At 32.1% G+C, this 18964-nt stretch overlaps 3 protein-coding genes across 7 annotated transcripts; all 3 read right to left on the reverse strand.

Annotated features, from left to right (window-relative positions):
- Window positions 1-821: 821 nt before the first annotated feature.
- LOC116012409 (pentatricopeptide repeat-containing protein At4g18975, chloroplastic) lies at window positions 822-2695 on the reverse strand. Its single transcript, XM_031251941.1, has 2 exons — window positions 2459-2695; window positions 822-2025 (listed from the first exon to the last, which is right to left on the reverse strand). The coding sequence occupies exon 2, from the start codon at window positions 2005-2007 to the stop codon at window positions 1162-1164; it is 846 nt and encodes a 281-aa protein (XP_031107801.1). The 5' UTR covers window positions 2008-2025; window positions 2459-2695; the 3' UTR covers window positions 822-1161.
- Window positions 2696-3190: 495 nt separating this feature from the next.
- Window positions 3191-8367, reverse strand: LOC116012207 (probable complex I intermediate-associated protein 30). Of its 4 annotated transcripts, none has more exons than XM_031251695.1 (9): window positions 8202-8367; window positions 7691-7870; window positions 6726-6798; window positions 6088-6201; window positions 5173-5229; window positions 4462-4553; window positions 4042-4122; window positions 3790-3888; window positions 3191-3664 (listed from the first exon to the last, which is right to left on the reverse strand). In XM_031251695.1, exons 3-9 carry the CDS (start codon window positions 6775-6777, stop codon window positions 3476-3478), a joined length of 684 nt encoding a protein of 227 aa, XP_031107555.1. In that variant the 5' UTR covers window positions 6778-6798; window positions 7691-7870; window positions 8202-8367; the 3' UTR covers window positions 3191-3475. The 4 variants fall into 4 exon arrangements, with proteins under 4 accessions (XP_031107555.1, XP_031107556.1, XP_031107554.1 ...); XM_031251696.1 differs by having other exon boundaries at window positions 6726-6812; window positions 7691-7833; window positions 8202-8366; XM_031251694.1 differs by having other exon boundaries at window positions 6726-6812; window positions 7691-7867; window positions 8202-8366.
- A 386-nt stretch (window positions 8368-8753) lies between these two features.
- LOC116012300 (probable polygalacturonase At1g80170) lies at window positions 8754-11947 on the reverse strand. 2 transcript variants are annotated; one of them, XM_031251815.1, is made up of 10 exons: window positions 11650-11947; window positions 11275-11397; window positions 11042-11182; window positions 10743-10913; window positions 10633-10659; window positions 10336-10543; window positions 10177-10258; window positions 9813-9921; window positions 9573-9689; window positions 8754-9380 (listed from the first exon to the last, which is right to left on the reverse strand). In XM_031251815.1, the coding sequence occupies exons 2-10, from the start codon at window positions 11290-11292 to the stop codon at window positions 9150-9152; spliced, it is 1104 nt and encodes a 367-aa protein (XP_031107675.1). In that variant the 5' UTR covers window positions 11293-11397; window positions 11650-11947; the 3' UTR covers window positions 8754-9149. The 2 variants fall into 2 exon arrangements, with proteins under 2 accessions (XP_031107675.1, XP_031107674.1); XM_031251814.1 differs by lacking the exon at window positions 11650-11947 and adding an exon at window positions 11516-11622.
- Window positions 11948-18964: the final 7017 nt, after the last annotated feature.

Raw genomic sequence — 18964 nt, forward strand, 5'->3', positions numbered from 1 at the left:
ATTTGTGTTGAAGATCTTATATTAAATTTTATTTTTTTCAACAATTGTTCCACATCTTTGTGCGTCCAGTGCGCATTTTTGCCTTCTAGTGCACATTTTTCCTTATTTCAGTGCACATTGTTGAAGTTCATAGGTGGGGAATTTTTTTAATCTCTGGCTGAGATTCTATCTCACTTCTCACCTGGAACTTTTATCTCACCCGAACCCCTTCATATATATAGTAGACTTGCGGAGCGGATTAAAACATAATGAATTTTTATAAGTCACATCCGCATCCAATCTACTAGTGACAGATTTCCATTAAATGAATCGGCACTCCATCTACTTTAAGTGAATGTGGATGATATAAACGCAGATTAGGCGAATTTGACAAATTGGAACGAATTTGGTGAATCCTTGCTCCCCCTATATATATATTGCAATGGAAAAGTTACATTTTTTGTCATTCAATTATGCCAATGGTACAATCTTAGTTCCTGAATTAACGTGTAACCATCTTTCATCTTTCAGTTATTTGCATAGTAACAATTTTAGCCCCTAAAGGACCAAATCACTCACTTTATTAAGTGACATTAGTTGCAAAAATAATCTTCAAGAAACTAAAATTATCACAATTAAAGATGGTCATGCATATAATCCAGGCACTAAGTTCATATCACGGATATAACTGAATGACCAAAAACATTATTTTTCCTATTGCGATAGATTTGATATATATAACAAGACAACCTCCAGATATCCTGAACATGTACTTAAAATATACTCTGTAATAAACACTCCGTCAATAAACATATAGACCACAAAAAACAAGAGCATTAGAATCGATTGTAAGGATCAAAACTCAAAATTGCAATAAAGAATTGTTTTGGGTTCACAATGCATGATTTCCTGAGCATCAAATACATGAAGTTGTGAATGTGAATGTGTGATGCTCACGATAACAGGTAAGATACAATTACCCACTAGTCATGCAAATATGTAAACCAATAGTTTCTTCACATATTCATCCTCAGGCAAGATTTTTCATACCCACATTGTTTGAAACCTTGTTTGCATGCACCATATGTATTATGCATTCAATAAGGATCAATAAGGAAATGTACCAAATATTGGCAGGAAGCTGTTGAATGAGATATGTAAAACAGCATAAGAAACCCCTTCTCAATCTTCCTTCTTTGCTTTCCCTTTTTTCTTGGCCTGAGATCCCCTATACTTCTTGGGCTTTCCACCCTGTGTCTCAGTAAAGAGATCCTTGTACTTCTCCAATAAGCATTCTTTATCTTTAGATAATCCCAACGTTTCATATGCATCGGCTACTCTCTGCACAATAGATTTCTCGGGTGGTATTCGCCCATATGCTTCCAAGCCCTTGAACAGCTTTACAAGATCCTCCAGCATATCATTCCGATAATAGATAGAAATAATAAGGCTGCACAATGACCATGGAACCGAATGTAGGTCATAGCCAAGTTTCTTCCTCCAAATCTCCCGTGCTTCTTTTGCCCTATGGTCCATATCTAATGCTTGAATTAACTGCCCATAAGTCCCTCTTGTGTTGCCTTGCCCCTTGCTTAACATCCATTTTATAACTTGGATAACTCTATGCCATTGATGCTCCTTCTCAAGTTTGAGTATAACCTGCTTCACCGACGCAATTGGGAAGTTCTGCTCCCATGCAACCCAGGCATCCAGGGCATTGTATATACCTTCTTTACTATCCTTGAGGTCAAGAAGCGTCTTTACTAGAAAGCTGATCTTATCCTTTCTCGAAACATTTGCTCCTATTTGGCGCTTCATTTCAACTTCACTATCTTTCCCTGAAAACTTAGGTGATACTTCATAATCAACCCGATGATCTGCAGATCCCATCGTCTTCACACTGCCTTGGCTGGGGATTTGAGGAGATCGAACAACTGTACTATAAGAGCGTGCAAACATACGATTTCTAACCAATATAAGTTGACTGATATGTCTAGCAAACTTTCCAATTGAAGTAGGATTTGACATTTTCTCAGACTGGCACACCTATACAGATTAGAAAGATCAGTGCATAATCATTACAAGCGGTAATTAAGAAATTTAAAAGATTTCATTACCATTGTCAAGAATAAATAAATCAAAATTGAGCAGTTAAACAGGAGCATTCAATAGCCACAAAGTGAGAAGATTCTATTCAAAGGCCTCTGCCCTGCTTCCTATGATCAGTTTCAGCATATGAACTGTTATCAGATGGTATTTCAATTTGAAAGAGGCATCCATGGAAAAAAAAAATTATTTAAGCATTTTCACAAACACCTTGCAGGCATTTCACAACTTACCCGTCCGCAGCTTTAAACCTCAAATTTAGTAGTTTCATATAGTTCTCCAATAAAACCAACATAAATACATTCTTATTTCCACGAAATTAAAACTGCACGTACTTGTACAAATTTGTAACACAAATAGGAGGAAGTAGTACCTTATATTATCTGCCTTGAATATCTTTTCTTCCTCCTGTGTGTGAAGAAGTGACCGAGCTTAGCAGAGCGGCCGGAAGTGACGGAGGCGCAGTGGCGGTGGCTCAACGGACAACAGTCAAAAGAACGCAGGCTAACCTTTGCTTAGGTTGTTTGTTGTGGTTAAGTAAATAACCAGCATGACCTTGCCTAGGGAAACCACTTTCTTTCCTCTTTGTTATGCTAAATACTAAATAGCATGTACATAATTTGTGTTCACCAAACAAAAATAAAATTTAAAGAAGATGAAATATTATTTCATAATTTGATTAGCGGGAAAAAAAAAAAAAACACATGTGCACACACAGAGTACAACGTCTCAACTACCGGGATTCGAATCTATGATCACCCATTTGAATTGGTAATCGGCTATTAATATCCTATAGGCCTATATTCGATCAATTTATCTTTGAAAATTTGAAAAAACTTTCTAAAACGCTCTCGCCTTAGCTGATGACTTAAGCATGTTTTGACAGCTTTATTCATCAGCTTGTTTTGACAACTTTAATAATAGGTAGAACAGATGGAGTAATATTTATAAAAACCTTATCTATTCTACAGATGAGAATATGTGAAACTATCTCATCATAAATTTTGCCAATGAAAATCTTAAATTTCATATTTTACCTCATAAAATAATTTGATGACCATTCTCAAAAAAAAATAAAAATTGATGACCTAATTACCAACAAGAATTTTAACCACAGTAACAACTAACAATGACATTAAGGCTTCTTTATTTTTTTTTTTCCTTTGTAAAATTATTTTTGGGCTGTTTTTATATCCCAAAGCAAAGCAAAATTGAATCTTGGATTTACATGTGTAAACACAATAGTCCAAAAAAAAGAAAAAAAAACCTCAACCATCTATTTTATTACTATCACAAAATGGAGTGCATATGAAAGGAAACATAAATATTGAAGTTTCATCCCTTCCTTGCAACTCCGGTTTCCAAGTTCTAAAAGTTACTTCAGTCTTCCTCATTCTGTTCGCAAGGCTTTGATCCAATCAATTTCCACATGAAAATCGCCCGCCCCAGACTTTGCGCCTGGTACTCCGCCTTCTGCATTCACAGATAGAGACATGCCAAGAACTCGAGAAGGATTCATCTCCAGCTCTGCATTTATTAAGTTCCCTCTCCACGTTGGCACATACCTGGAAAGGGGTATCTGTAGCCAAATACAAGAGCTTAAATTGGCTGGAAATATCCTATTTTCTTATCATGAATAAGTCTTCCTTTCTCAATTATCGACGGGGTAGAAAGTACAAGGAATGAAGATCGTAAGGAACTTACTTTAGCTATGTACCAGTTGTCTTTAGGTACAAACACAAAGGCTTGCCATGAGTTATCTTCCTCTTGCCCAGGAGAATTCACCCAATTCTGTGTGTAAATCTGCAGTTACATATAAGATGATTAAATTATTGTGACAATTTATAATACATCTGACCAAAAAAAAAAGTTCAACGCTAATATTTGGTGCTTTATAGAAATGAAAGTTTCATAATTTATTAATTGTTGATGTATGTATTCTAGCAGGGAACTCACAGTAGAGATGTAGCACCTCCCATCTCCTTTGAGTTTGAGTGCTATTGTGTCATATGCGTCCAAATCAATGAAGCCATCAAACTGTTAAACAAAAATTAAGTACAACAAAGACTAAGAAAAACAAAATTAAACACTTCCGTAGATTATGCATTATGATTGCACATCAAGGAAAACTTGTAATATAATAACATGGCTTAGAGTTGACCTACTAAGAGTAAGAATTGCTCGTCGACAATAATGAAATGAGATAATTTCTTGAGGATCAAGTGTGATTAGTAAAGTTTTGGTTCTTAGATAACTAAAGAGATAAGCATTGCATAGATTAGAATCAGTTTATCAATTGAATGCACAAAGCATCAACATAATAGTCACAGCAGTCTTGAGCTGCACCTCTAAAGAACTGGTTGAAATAATATGTACCTTTTTAGACCGCATTCCACAAAAGCCACTTCTAGTCATATTCCATGTTGAACCCTCGGCAACATCCAAAGAGAGGTTCCCAGAAAATACCCCTATCACAGTCACCAAAATAACCAGCTTTGAAGAAACAAGAACTTCACTTTTTTCGTCAATATATCAGGCTGTGCTTAACTTCACACACAAGGTTTAGTGTAAGCCACAACAAATTATGAGAATTGATGTCTATGACTTTATTGGTTTACATTATTGATTATTCTGTATACATTACAAGTACTGTGCATTTTTATTAATTAGTATATTCTTTAATTGTTTAAATTGTATAGTTAATTTAACTAGATTGATGAATGGATTACAATTGAAGTGAATATATTTTTTAATTATTATTTTTCAATTTTCATAATGAAATTTGATTTTAGCAAAATTTCATTTCAAAAATTGGGTTGGATACATGCACACAAGCAAAGTAAAGAAACTTCCCTATCACTCTCACCCACAACCCCCTTCCCCAAACTCAAAATCCTGTTTCTGCCACTAGTTTTTATGTGGCTATCAGCAAAATGTTCAAACTGATTATGACAGAACAAAGTAGCATCTAGTGTATGAAATAGAGTCCAAAGGAGAAAACCATACATTCCACATTTCACTCTGAAAAAGATTTTAAAAATTGAAACACTTTTGTCTTTGGGAAAGAGATGTATCATGTGTGCTTACCAACAGTGCTAGATCCCTCAGTAGTATCTTTAATCTCCAGAGATGCAGATGAAAGACCTGACAAATCATAAATAACTGAAGTATCGATCACATAATTCTTGAGGAACAATGACATGGCATATAGTACAATAGTAAAGATACAACTGCTCATCCAAAAAGTAATGGGGCATTTGGTTCAAATATTGGAATCGGAAATTGCAATAGGAATCAAATACTTGGTAATGTTAATGGGTTTAAGAGAAGGGAATCTTTTTTTTTTTTGGGTTAGACCACGAGGTATCATGGGTAGACCCTAACTATAGGAGGCACCTTTAAGCTTGTACCATACTCATACTTAGAAGAAATCTCTTTATTTGGTAGTAAATAGGAATTGGAATCAAAATAATTAATTAATTGAAATAAAAATAAAGAAATATATAAAAATATATACTCCATATACATATACATAAATATGTATATATATTAAAGTTCCATATTTAATGCATGAACAATGACCTTTTTATTTTTTTTCATCATTGTTTATTCCATTGTTCAAAAGTAGGGGAAGAGAAGGGTAATGAGCTTTATAATTACTAAAGGATTTGAATACAATAGTAGGATAGCAAAAGGTAGGGTGCAAAAGTCCCAACCAAACACCACCTAAAAGTATTGGGAAAATTGAAGGTAGCACATTTGGTAATCTAAACTAGTAAAATTCAATAAAACAAAATTACCGAAAGTTGTTGGTAAAACTGAGCATGAAACAAGAAGCTCTATTTATGCTCAAATACATTTATATACTTGACAAAAATAGATTTCAAAAACATAACACAATAGGAGAAATATTCAAGAGAGAATACTCCTCTTGCCTACCAGGCCATCATATGTATTTCATGCAATATAGAACCTAAGAGAAAATCACCCAAGTAAACACACCTCCATATTCAGAATCTGAATACAAATGCCACTTTTTTAGTTCATCCTTCGAATTGAAATTGAAAATATATCTTTCACTCGGAGGAATTAAGTCTTCAAGGTTCCATGTAAGTGCTGCAAGTTGTAAGATTAAACAACAAAATTAAGCCCACCAATAAAGAAGGATTAGAAAAGTATATTTGTTCGCATGTGCCAACTAATAATTGATTCAAGACACAATCAAATTTGTGTATATTCTCCCCAACTTGAGAATGAGACCACACGAGCACTAAGGTTACCCTAAGTGATACCACAACATATGCCCAAGCACTAGAAGATACAGAAATCACCCTCATTGATAATAAGAAGCACAAGCTCAATAGAAATTCCAAAGATAAACCATTAAATACAATCCCTTCTCAAGACTATTTTCCTTGTGAAGTGTACTTCTTCAAACTGTATTTAGGACTATTTCTCTATGCCTTGGTTTAAAAACCATAACCAGATGCGAAAATATGCGAAGGGGCTTACTAAAAAAAAAATATAGAGTAACAAAAGATGAACATTGCATCTAAAAAAGAATAGGAACCAGTTGTTAACCAGGTGCATGAAGTGAACAAGTAAAACTCGCAATAGATCGAGTGAGAATATAACCTTACCTCTTTTTGTTGCAGTAAGGGAAGCTTGCAATAGTGAACGAAACCTAGACATCTTTATTTCCCCAGTGAATTCCTATAATGATAAATCTTTCAAATATCTAGTTAGCTGAAGGTATCACACAGATCTTGGGAATGCATCAACCGATTGCACTAAATATTCAGAAAAGTAACCAATTCCAAACTTCATTTGTAGTTTTACAAGATTTTGAGGTATTATGAAAATATAGAGGGAGCAATAAATGTCCAAATTTATTTAGTACTAAGCAGTTGTACTTCTAAGCATTTGCAGAGTAACATTATGCAGCTATGAACCATCTACAATAAGAATTCAAAGAAAAAAAAAAGATTTTCTCAACATTATCATCTTTTCTTGTTCATCCACCAGGAAAGCATGAATTTGCAAATACAAAAAAAAAAAAAAAAAAAGGTGATATGAACTGTAAAACCCATTATTATTATAGCAGAAATTTTCACAAATTTATGAGAATTTTCAGAAATGCCAAAATGGAAGTGCAAAGACTGGAAATTTTTTTGCATATGATAGCCACAAAAATGCTCACCAATCAAATCCAAAGTCAACACAAGATGAAAATTAGCAGAAAAATCTTTACTTTTTTGGGCAGAAGAAAAGGGGGCGAGCAGTAAAGAGTGAGTGAGCACAGCAACTTATGGTGGAATGCAAAGAAGGGAAGGGAAAGAGCAAGAATAGAGAAGTTAAAGAGATATAAACAATCAACATTTAGCATGAGCAGAAGTGGTTTTCATTTCTCAAGAGTCAAGAGCATTTGCTTTGAGGTAATCTCGTAAAGTTATTGGGAATTCTAAACGTGGGCATCTAGATTCCCACATTTTCTTCGGAATTTTTGAAACAATCCGGATTACCTCGTTGCCCAAGATTCCCATATACTCCAGGGAATCCAGACTAGCACCATGGAAAGAAACATACAAATAGGAAGCAGTAGTACCTTATATTCTCCACCTTCGATAATATCAGCTTCTTAGCAACAGAAAAGCCCAGAGGCCAGAGGTGACGGCATCATATAGTCAATAGACAACAGATGAAAATTTGCCCAGAAATCGTTGCAGAATGGAGGCAGCTTTCGTCTGTCTGTGGGTAGGGGTGAGCATGGGTAGTTAATAACCTACTGATAACCAAAATTTTTTTAGTCATCATAGCCGTCCGAAACCTACCGAACATATTCTTATAATCTACCAAAAGTTATTTCAGTAACCCAAAAACAGAAGCAGTGTAGCATCCAAATAGCAATATAGGATTATAATTTATATAACTGTAGTGTGTACTGGATTACTGGAACAATCAAACAAATAGCAATATAGCATTATAATTTATATAACTGTAGTGTGTACTGGATTACTAGAACAATCAAACAAAGCTAGAAAGTCTGCAATTTTTTATAAAAATTAACAAATCAATGTGAACAAATCCTGCAGTTGTACTGCCTGTACGCAACTTACCAGAGATCTGAGGGGCGGAGACGAGCTGAGACTGCGAGAGGGAGAGTGGGAGACTCTGAGAGTCTGAGTAGAGAGATCTGAGAGGCACGAAGCAGAGAGCCAGAGAGTGAGCAGTGAAGTCGTGAGGTTAGGGTTTCCTGAGGGATGTAAACGACGTCGTAGTATCCTCACATTGTGAATTCCGATCTGATGGGGTAAAATTAAGTTAGTAATTTGAACAATTTTTTTCTTGATAACGTTTTTAGATTTAGTTTTTCATTATGAATATCTCATTTCTGTGGAATTTAAAATTTAATACGGAGTAAATGATTATCCAACACTTTTAAATGAATTTTGATATTATTTTAAGATTGCATTTTTTTTTGTCCCTGATTAATGAGCTTATTTGACAATTAGCGGTAGTGAATTGTGTTAACGGATTGTATTAGCGAGTTATAAAAAAATATTTAATAAAATTAGCGTTTTACATGTAAAATAACTTATAAGGGTATACATAATACCGGAGTAAATGTTAAACACCACTCCATATGAACATATATATTATATTATTAATAACCACAAATTCTTTTGCTTGTATAAATACAAAAAAATTATATTCTGTCATATTACACTCCAAATCTCTCAAAACAAGAGACAATAGTTCAGCCATGATTTCAGTGAATACACACGACACACAGCACACTAAAAGCTTCAAAATGAGAAAACAATGGTGAAAACTTCAACAAAAAAATGAAGCTTTGTAAAACAATGGAGAATTATAAATGTAAATGAAAAAAAAATACATGGGTAAAAATAAGCAGGTATTCTTGTTGAGTATGACAGCTAAAAACCAAGAGAAACTGATAGATGCTGGTAATCATGGCCCAAAATCTCACTTCAGCAATAGGAAATTTCAGTGTACTTCCATGGCATATACTGTAATATTGGCATTATAAGGAACAAATTGAATCAGTCTTGTTTTAGACAAGGCCCGGGCTCCACGCTAGTTTCCTCGCCATGTGCATTGCTACAACAAGCTGCAACTGGCACCGAGGGTGTCTGTGGCGTTATGTCTATGGAATCCAGTTTTATTCCTAAGCACGGCACTGCCTTACTGCAGTTGAGGCTTATGGCTGCCTCTGAAGTTGCTGTCCCATTTATTCTTTGGAAAACTACATCACTGATTTGAACCCCAGTGTCCTGTTATCACAGACCAACAACTAACTAATCAACTTTTTTTGAGCAAATTATCATGGATTAAGAGCTATCCTGAACCGGAGGTTTGCTATTCTTTCATTCCCACTAATAATAATAATAATAATAATAATAAAATTAAAAAAATAAAAAAAATAATAATAATAAAAAAGGGATAGCAGGAATAAGTAGGATTACCTGTTCCATGCATGTCCCAGGAACGGAGCAATAGTTTTGGTCTATGATGATGGGGTTATATACCGAAAAGATTTGTAGATCTTCAAACGTTATGTTCCGTGCATATCCTTTGCCAGTCTTTTAACAGGGGAAAAGAGTTCATGAAAATTAGCCAAAGTTATTGATAACAAGAGAAATATTATTGACAGGCTAATCTGTTACTCAAGATTTTGGTATATAATGATAAATGCACAAACATACCTGCCATGTCTTGATCCGAGCTCCATTTGTTGTCCCATAAAAGGTAGATTTGCTGACATGAATGTCTTTCACTTCAACATAATTGCCACTCTTTCCTAAGCTTCCAACACTAGTACATAAAAAACAGTAAGTATGCACAATTACTGATCAACATGATAAACGGTAACTTAGAAATCACAGTTGTTGATCACACTTGAGTAGTTAAAGTTATTACTTTCTATTTTTCACTTTTTCTTAAGAATAAACTGTATACATACAAGCACATGAGAAAAACTCTGAAGCGAAAACAACTGGAATACATGCGAGAGAACTCAAAGGAGATAGATGATCGAAATAAGACTAGCTTAGCTGTATTGTAATTTACCTTATACCATGGCCTGGACCACATTGGACATTATTTATTTCAACATCATGAGTGAAGTCTCCAATGGAAATGCAATCATCTCCTGTTGATCACAAGGATACAATGAAAAGCAGAACTCAAACTATAATGGTAAACTGGTATAGGATGAATGCTATATACCGCAACTTATTTTAGAATAGGTGATGACCACATGCTCAGAAGCATGGATGTGAATGCCATCGGTATTTGGACTATCTCCAGGAGATTGAACAGTCAAATTGTTAATGTTGAAGCCACTGCATACAAAAAGTTGCATATGCGTTTGAGGGCTATTGACAAAATGGATGTTGTTGAGAGTGGTGTTATTGCAGTACATGAACTTCATTGCCTGTATATAAAAATAAAATAAAAAGAATTCAAAAGCTTTTCGTCTTGTTGATGAGCTTAATCTTTATGCAGCCAGCGAGATGCACTTACAGATGGAGCCAAGCATGTGCATCCTTCCTGGGAACCAGTCCAAATGAACAATAAAAGTTAATTAAATGATATTCCTTTGTCAAATACAGGATAGATATCCAAATTTTTACCATATTGGGATGATCTCTACATGATTGATCCCACCATTTCTTCCCTTGTCCATCAATTATCCCTCCACCATCAACAATCAGCCCATTTACACCATTGAAACTTAGCCACTGACTTGTGTCGAGCCCATTCCAATCCGGTGGTGAGCCCGGTGCAACAACCGTACCTGACACCTAAGTATTGAAACAACAATAACATTTGAGAAAACACCATCAAGTTTTAATTTGTAGGATTGAGGGGGGGCTTGTATTAGAACATGAATTTCAGAGCTTTGCTTCATATTAATCTTAGTCTTGCATACCAGGAAAACAGTATGTTTAGACATGCAGGGGCCATTAAATTGAACTGGTTTAACCAGAAATGTTGAGCCTGCAGGAATGATCACTTGAGGAGACCTATGCGTATTCGAAGAACATGCATCCTTCCATGCATTCAGAAAAGCCTGCAAACATCAAAAAGAAATTAAAAGAGAAAACGCCAAAAAGAGATTGCAGGGAAAATGAACATAAAGAATAGCCCAGATTAGTTAAGTACTTGGGAATCATCTGTCATTCCATCCCCTTTGGCTCCATAGTCTACCACATTAAAGCTTTTGCAGGAAACTCTTGATGATAATGATGATATCAAGCCAAGAATGAACAAAAAAGCAAAAATATCCTAGAAAAGGCAAAAGGAATAATTCATCAAGTTGCAATGCAAACTGAATAAGAAACTTTTCATAAATAAATTGCAGCAGAAAAAGATATGAATAAGGTGTTAGGAACTCAATCCTCACCATGCTATATTGCTATAGAAGCAGCAGTAAAGGGCAAATATAGTGTAAATCAATGCAGAAATGATTAATCATGGGTGAATAGTACAATACAGTGTAGTCTATACAAAAAAAGCTCTAAGCAATGCATTATATACCACTCAAATCCACCAAAGAAGATATGAAGATTCATAAATTGAAGCCCGCCCCGGTATTTGGCCCAGGACAAACGACGTATTTCTAAATTCACAAACAAATAATGCTCAAATCTGCCCCACTTGACGTGACATTTCCAACCCTAGATTCACAAACGCACATGACAAAATGTGAAATTTTTGTTTAGCTCTTCCTCCTCCTCCACTCATTCACTAACGTATGTGTTAGTTTATGCACACTAAAACTCACAATACCAAATCGCGCCACGCCATTGATGATGCAGTTGCGATCATCACCAAACCCCCCCACCCCCACTCTACTCTTAAGTTATCCCCACCAAACCCATCCCTAAATATGCAACACCACGGCAAGTGGGAAAACTGGTCCCTCCTCGTACTGGTACTGCGTAGTACCTCCTCCTCCACCACTCGGATCCAAATCATATCGGAGTAACTAGCTTTTTTAGATTTGGGTAGACAAAAATAATTCTAATAGAGACCCCGATGCCCGAAAGCGTTAGCCGCATAAAATTGTAACTTACGTATCTCCATATCAATTATCAATATGACAACTGAATTATTAGTGGTATAAATGTTGCCTCTCAATTTTTAAAAATTTGTCTCTTCCGTATTATATGAGAGGGGCAATATATGTACCATTTTGAAAATTGAAGGATAATATTTACACTACGAAAGAGTAATATATGTACAGTTTTAAAAATTGATAGGCAACATTTATGCTTCTAATAATTCAGGAGGTGACATTAATAATTGTCATATTATAGAGGGACATAAATTACAATTTTTCTTAAAAGAAATTATGACTGTAAATTTTTCTGGACCAAAAAAAATTATTAGAGGTAAGACGGTAACAGTTATGTTTTTTTTTTTTTTTAGGAGAAACTTTCAAATTATATTATAAAATTATAAAAGATGTTCAATACAGGTCAAAAACTTTTAAGCTATATTATAACAGTTATGTTTTGTTTTTATTTTTAACAGTTATGTTTTGTTAACCATCACAAAATTTTAAAAAGTAAATTCAACTTTTATCTGAAATTAGTATGCATTTGGTCTTATTGTGGTCACAAGAGAAATTTTCACTTTTGATCCTATAATTGTAAGTGTCTGGTTAATTACAGTTTACGAGTTTGTAAAATTTCAATTTATTACCCTAACTATTTAATTGTTCTCAATTTCAGTTACTCCGGTTAAATTATTGACTAAAACTCTCCAAAAAATTTTAATGAACAAAATAATGAGGACATTTTAGTCTTTTGATTCTTCTCTTTTCTTTTCTTTTCTCCTTCATTGGGTCTTCATTAGACTAGCTACGAGCATAAATCGCGAAATTGCTTAGACTCGTCCTCTGAATTGAACATGGCGGATAGGATGGCATCTAAAAGCAGAGACTTAGAAGCGGTGATATGCCTCTGCGAAGGCACTTGAACTCTGGAGCCTTCATTGCAAAGAGCGGAATCTCAAGCACCGCCGAGCTGTCCCGTACGGAATCTCATCTCCAATTTCCTATCTTCCCACCAAATACTTCATCAGATCAAGAAATGATAGACTGATGAAGACCCAATGGAGAAGAAAGAAAAGAGATGAAGCAAAAGACTAAAATGTCATTATTATTTTACCCATTAAAATATTTTCGTGAGTTTTAGCGGGTAATTTGACATGAGTGACCGAAAGTTTTTGAAATTGATAAAAAATGAATAGTTAAGATATTAAATTAATAGTTTTAAAACTCGTGAAGTGCAATTAACAATACCCCAATAATTATAAGATCAAAAATAAAATTTTCTCTCATCACGGTATCTAAACCCTTCTAAGTATTTGTAAATCCTTAAAGATAATGGAGAAAAGGTGAAGACCCAAATTAGGAGACATTTGGTTCAAACATTAGATCGGGAATTGATATGGTAATTAAAATCAAATATTGGGTAATGATTATAAGTTTAAGTGGGAGAAATATCTTTATTTTTTTTGAAAAGAGAAATATCTTTATTTAATAGTACATAAGAATATAAGTTTAAGTAGGAGAAATATCTTTATTTGATAGTACATAAGAATCGGAATCAAATATATATATATATATATATATATATATATATATATATATATATATATATATATATATATATAAGTTTCATATTAATACTTGGAAAATGACATTTTTAAAATTTTTATTCTTTATTTTTTATTTCATTGTTCAAATGTAAGAAATGAGTTCATAATTACTAAAAAACTTGAATTTAATAATACAACATATAGTAAAGTAGACAAATAAATATAAGAATAAATTTTAAATTTAAATATATAATAATAGAATATAAAAGTCTTATACCAAACGCTACATTATTATCTTTCTTGGGTTCGTTGATAGGTAAAATAAGTATTGAGGAATTGAGTGGAGAAATGGGAAGAGGAAATATTATTTTTGTCTTTTGTATCAACTTTATGCACATTGATAGAATGACGAGACAAATTCCTCGGAACTAATTGAGACAGCACGTAGCCACGTAGATGAGAGCTATGTGGCTGGTGTCACTGACACCATTAATTTTTTTTAAGTGATAAAAGATCAAATATACTCTCAAATTATATTGTAACAGAGTTAATAGTATTAAAAAAAAAAAAACTGAATTTCAAAATCTTCGCTGGACTGTGAGCATGGCCATTGGCTTTATTTGTCTGATTATTTGTTAGGTCAATTGGAAAAAGAAATTAATTAGTATAAAACTTCTAAAATTCGTTCTTTCAAAAAAAAAACTTCTAAAATTCGAGTGTGCATAACTAAGTTTAAATTAAATGTGTAATAGTTTACATCAAACCATTTTTATATAAAAACTTTTATTTTTATTTTCTACATATATGTCAACAAATTTAAAATGTTGGGACATTTTAATTAGCAACATAATATTTTTGTGGGTTATTTTCATATATTATTACATAGCGTACGTTTTGTAAATGATTAAGTTCAATTGATTAAATATTTATTTGATTCTTTAAAAATAGGATGGTAAAAACGTGTGAATATCTTTAGTCTTAAATTTTGTTCTCTTTTCAAAAGGTTGAATTTTTAGCCCCATAATCCAACTCGACACAGTATATGAGAGGATGCGAATGCCTTTAATCCCAAACCTAGACCTAATCCCATCCCAAACCTACTTCTTTAAGACCTAAGCATCATCGCTCAAAATGTCACAATTGCATCACTTTCGAGAATAAATGTGGTTGGACAACGTGGAATATGTGGAAGAACTAATTAATCGAAATATAGGCTTTCCAGCCACCTCTTGCTCTAAAATGGACAACATTTATGAGTATTCGCTTTCGTTAATTGAATTTATAGATAAAAATTTTACTAATAATATATATATATATATATATATGGCTTGGTTCCTGTACGGTTATGTTCTCTAGTGTGAACGTACGGTCGTGTCACCAAGATGTGTGTGTGTATATATATATATATATTCACACGCCGCATAAGTAAAAATGAGATATTGAAAAAATCAACCATTCCGATCCATATTGGGTACGATCATAAAAATTTCATAATTAAATGACTAAAGTTAATATATATATATATATATATATATATATATATATATATATATATATATATATATATATATATATATATGGTATAACTTGATAATTTAAACATAATTTGTGAATAAAAATTTATTTCAAATTTTAGAATTATTATAATTTTATTAATTTGTACATATACTCTAAAAAAATTAATTTGTACATATATAAATTTTTATTATTATTATGATTATTATTTAAAAATTAATTAACTGGTATTTAAATATAAAACTGTATTAAATATTTACTTTTCAATGAATAAAAATTGATACTTGAAAATAATCGCATTAGTACTAAAATAATAATAATAATAATAATAACTCAACAAATATACCAAGGATTATGAAAAAACTCAAGGTTAAGGAAAATTGATTGTCACATATGTTTCTAAATCTTTCTTTTTTTTTGTTTTTAATACAACTGACGGTATTACATTGTAGTATCTGTTCATCTATACTTTCTCAACCTGTTAAAGCACAAAGAGTCAATTCATCTTCACTGAGGCTCGATCTTATAACTTTTCATATAGAAGAATCACTACCTGTTATCTGAGCAGAAAGTGTTTGGCATGTGTATAAATTTTTAGTTATTAAGAAAAATTGATTGATTGAGTTGTTGGGAACAGTGAATTAATTGGTCATCTGATTGCAGTATTCTGAGTATTTAGCATGGTAAAGTACTATAAATTTTCTAGTTTCACGAAAATCCAAAACAAACAGTCGGTGATGATTTTTTTTTTTTTTTAAAGCAGTGATGAAAATTGTTTGAGTCATTATCATGCCTTGTTTTAAATAATTTTATCATGCCTTTTTTAAAGCCTTTTTTAAAAAATAATTTTATCATGCCTTAAAAAAAAAATCCAAAAGGCTATCATTTTACAATGCCCATGTGGTAGGCTAAATTTGATGTTAATTTTATATATTAGGATACGGTTGTTGTGCGAACTGAAAGAATGCACGACAATTAATACACGAATGTACCGTATTCCCCCAGCTTCCTCAAGGAATGCACCGTATAGAATTCGCGAGTCTTCCAAGTATGTCTGGGACCGTTGCAGTGCATTCATTTAATAGTTCTCAAGTTCGCACGGGAAGGACAATTCACATATGATCTTGATTCTATGTGTGTGTGAATTATACCAATCTCAACTATCCATCGTGATCTATCAATAGTTAAAAAGTTTAATAAAAATTTTACCAAATTAATATATTAGATCAGTTTTCATTGACAATGACCTTGTGGTTAGTGGCACAAAATGGTTTGAGCCTTATAGGGAGCGTAGTACTAAAAAAAAAAAAAAAAAAAAAAAAAANAAAAAAAAAAAAAAAAAAAAAAAAAAAAAACAAACAAACAAAAGCAAAAAATTGGATAATGCACGGAATGAAAGAAGGTCAAGCTGTAATATTTTATGGACATGTAGTGGTAGTTTTATGAATCCAATATAGTAATTTTATAAACATGAGTAGTGAATTTATGTACATACAATAATAAATTTATATATCTACACTCTACAGTTGCAACTTTATAAAATAAACCAACAACAATGTAATGATTTATATAGCTAAAGTAATGATTTTATGTAACAAAAGATTTAATTAAAAAATTGAAAAAAAAAGAGTAATGTTTGTGGCATTTAAAATATCTTAATTAAATTTTATTTTTTTTGTCAAAGGTCTTGTGGTCAAGTGGCATGAAGTGATTCTCCCAAGTGGGAGGTCATGGGTTTGAACCTCAGATACTACATGTCACAGGGTGGTATTCAAAAAAAAAATTAAATCTTTTTGTTATTTTTATACATTACTTTAATTTGTAAAAAAAAGGAGAAAAATAAATTTGAATTAGAGAAAAATTGAGGAAAAAAAGTGCATTGGGTGCATGTTGATACATGCACGTTAGTCCATGATATAGCTATGAGAGAAAATAGGGAAGTGATTGCAAATATAATGATATGAACACTTTTGAAAATCAAAGAGTACGTATTGTAGGAATTTAGTCATTCGGATAGCCTTTGTTTTTCTCATTTTCAACCAGTTGAACTTGTTTTCAAAAAAAAAAAAAACCAGTTGAACTGCTCATGCGGACATTTTCACCATCATCTAGTTATATAGCTAGTAATAGTAGCAAGAAAGCCTCATTCAATTAAGGAAAAACTGCACTTTTGAATTATGTAATAAAAAATTGTGAATTTTTTTCTCAAATTTAAGATTATAATGCTTTATAATCTTATTTATCAAAATACGATAATTATATATTTTTCTTTTAAAATAACCATGGAGTCTTCTCTTCAAAGACAACCATAGTTGTAATGAACTACTTCAAAAAAAAAAAAAGAAAAAAAACATAATGGTTGTCTTGCTAATTAAACATACAAATTCACATAAAAATTAATTATTACCAAGTTAGTGTCATATACTTAATTAGTGATTAGAGAGTAAACCAATAAAGGTACCTGCTAAAAAGGTGTATTGCATAATTTTTTTTTTTATAACTTTAATGGGCGAATTACTTTGCATGATTCTTTTAATTTTAATTTTAATATTTTAATAATACTTCTTTTAATTTAAATGTAGTGATTCAACAGTACTTTTACTATAAGTAAAAAGGCACGATTTACTCGATTTATCTCTCGAGTTCAAAGACAAATTTATAGAGTCTAAAATATAGTCTAACAAATGAAGAAATCTGAATTATTTAAAAAAAAAAAAAAAAAAAAACCTTCACATTGGCATATAGCATCTTTGTCATTCCAATTAATTACCTCCAAAGATATTTAAAAAAAATTGAGTTAATACCTAAAATGGTCAATCGACTATAGGAAAATTCACAAATTGGTCATCGACTATCAAGTTTAGCAAATTAAACCCTCAATTATCCAATCTTTACTAATTAGGTCCTCAACTATTCAATTCTTATTCAATAAAGTCCTAAACTATTCAATTCTTACTCAATAAGGTCCTCAACAAAGGATTGATTTGTGAATTATTGAGTAAGAATTGAATAGTTGAGGACTTTATTGGTAAAATTGATAGTCGGGGACTAATTTGTGAATTATGACATATTCAAGGGACCATTTTGAGTATTTATCCAAAAAAAATTATCTTATTTTACCGTGAGTGCAATCGGGTGCTACTAGACCACAAGGTCTTGTCTTATTTTACCTATCTTATTTAGTATTTATTAGTTAAACCAAATCTTTTATTTCTTTGATTATTTTCTTTAGTATTTTATTATCTTTTAAATTTGGCTTCTTTTTGTGTTTACTAATATGTTTAATGTAATTTATTAATATATTAATTTTATATACTAATACTAAACTTAATATTATGAAATTGAATTGTAAATATATTCCATCAAGTTTTGTTAATCAAATTAGACATAAAATAAAATTGTGAGTAAAAATAGTATTGTAATTAATAATAGTTTCTTTCCTTGAGATTTTCTTGATTTCTCGATATAATAGAAAAAAAAAAGGGGGGGGGGGGGATAATAGAAATTGACGTGACATTAATAGTGGTTGGTGTTATTTAAAAAAAATGGTTGTGACATTCATAATGGTTCACTTCATACTTGTAAATTAAATAGTTATTTTTTTGAAGGATGTAAATTAAATAGTTATTATGTATATAATAGAAAGAAAAAAAAAGGTGAAATACTAGAAATAATCATGACATTAATGGTTGGTGTTATTCTAAAAAATGGTTGTGAAAATCAACCATTT

The sequence above is a fragment of the Ipomoea triloba genome, chromosome 3 (genome assembly GCF_003576645.1).
Source record: "Ipomoea triloba cultivar NCNSP0323 chromosome 3, ASM357664v1".
Lineage (NCBI taxonomy): Eukaryota > Viridiplantae > Streptophyta > Magnoliopsida > Solanales > Convolvulaceae > Ipomoea > Ipomoea triloba.

Bases quoted from the DNA above. Each gene is read 5' to 3' on its own strand.
- LOC116012207 (XM_031251695.1), bottom strand. From the start codon at position 6,777: ATGTCTAGGTTTCGTTCACTATTGCAAGCTTCCCTTACTGCAACAAAA. The intron at 6,202-6,725 runs GTAAGGTTATAT...TACAACTTGCAG, and splicing joins CCTTACTGCAACAAAAAGAG to CACTTACATGGAACCTTGAA. The intron at 3,889-4,041 runs GTGAGTTCCCTG...ATGTAACTGCAG, and splicing joins GGAGGTGCTACATCTCTACT to ATTTACACACAGAATTGGGT.
- LOC116012300 (XM_031251814.1), bottom strand. The intron at 10,259-10,335 runs GTATATAGCATT...TGTGATCAACAG, and splicing joins CTATTCTAAAATAAGTTGCG to GAGATGATTGCATTTCCATT. The intron at 9,381-9,572 runs GTAATCCTACTT...CTGTGATAACAG, and splicing joins CTGGGACATGCATGGAACAG to GACACTGGGGTTCAAATCAG.
- LOC116012409 (XM_031251941.1), bottom strand. From the start codon at position 2,007: ATGTCAAATCCTACTTCAATTGGAAAGTTTGCTAGACATATCAGTCAA.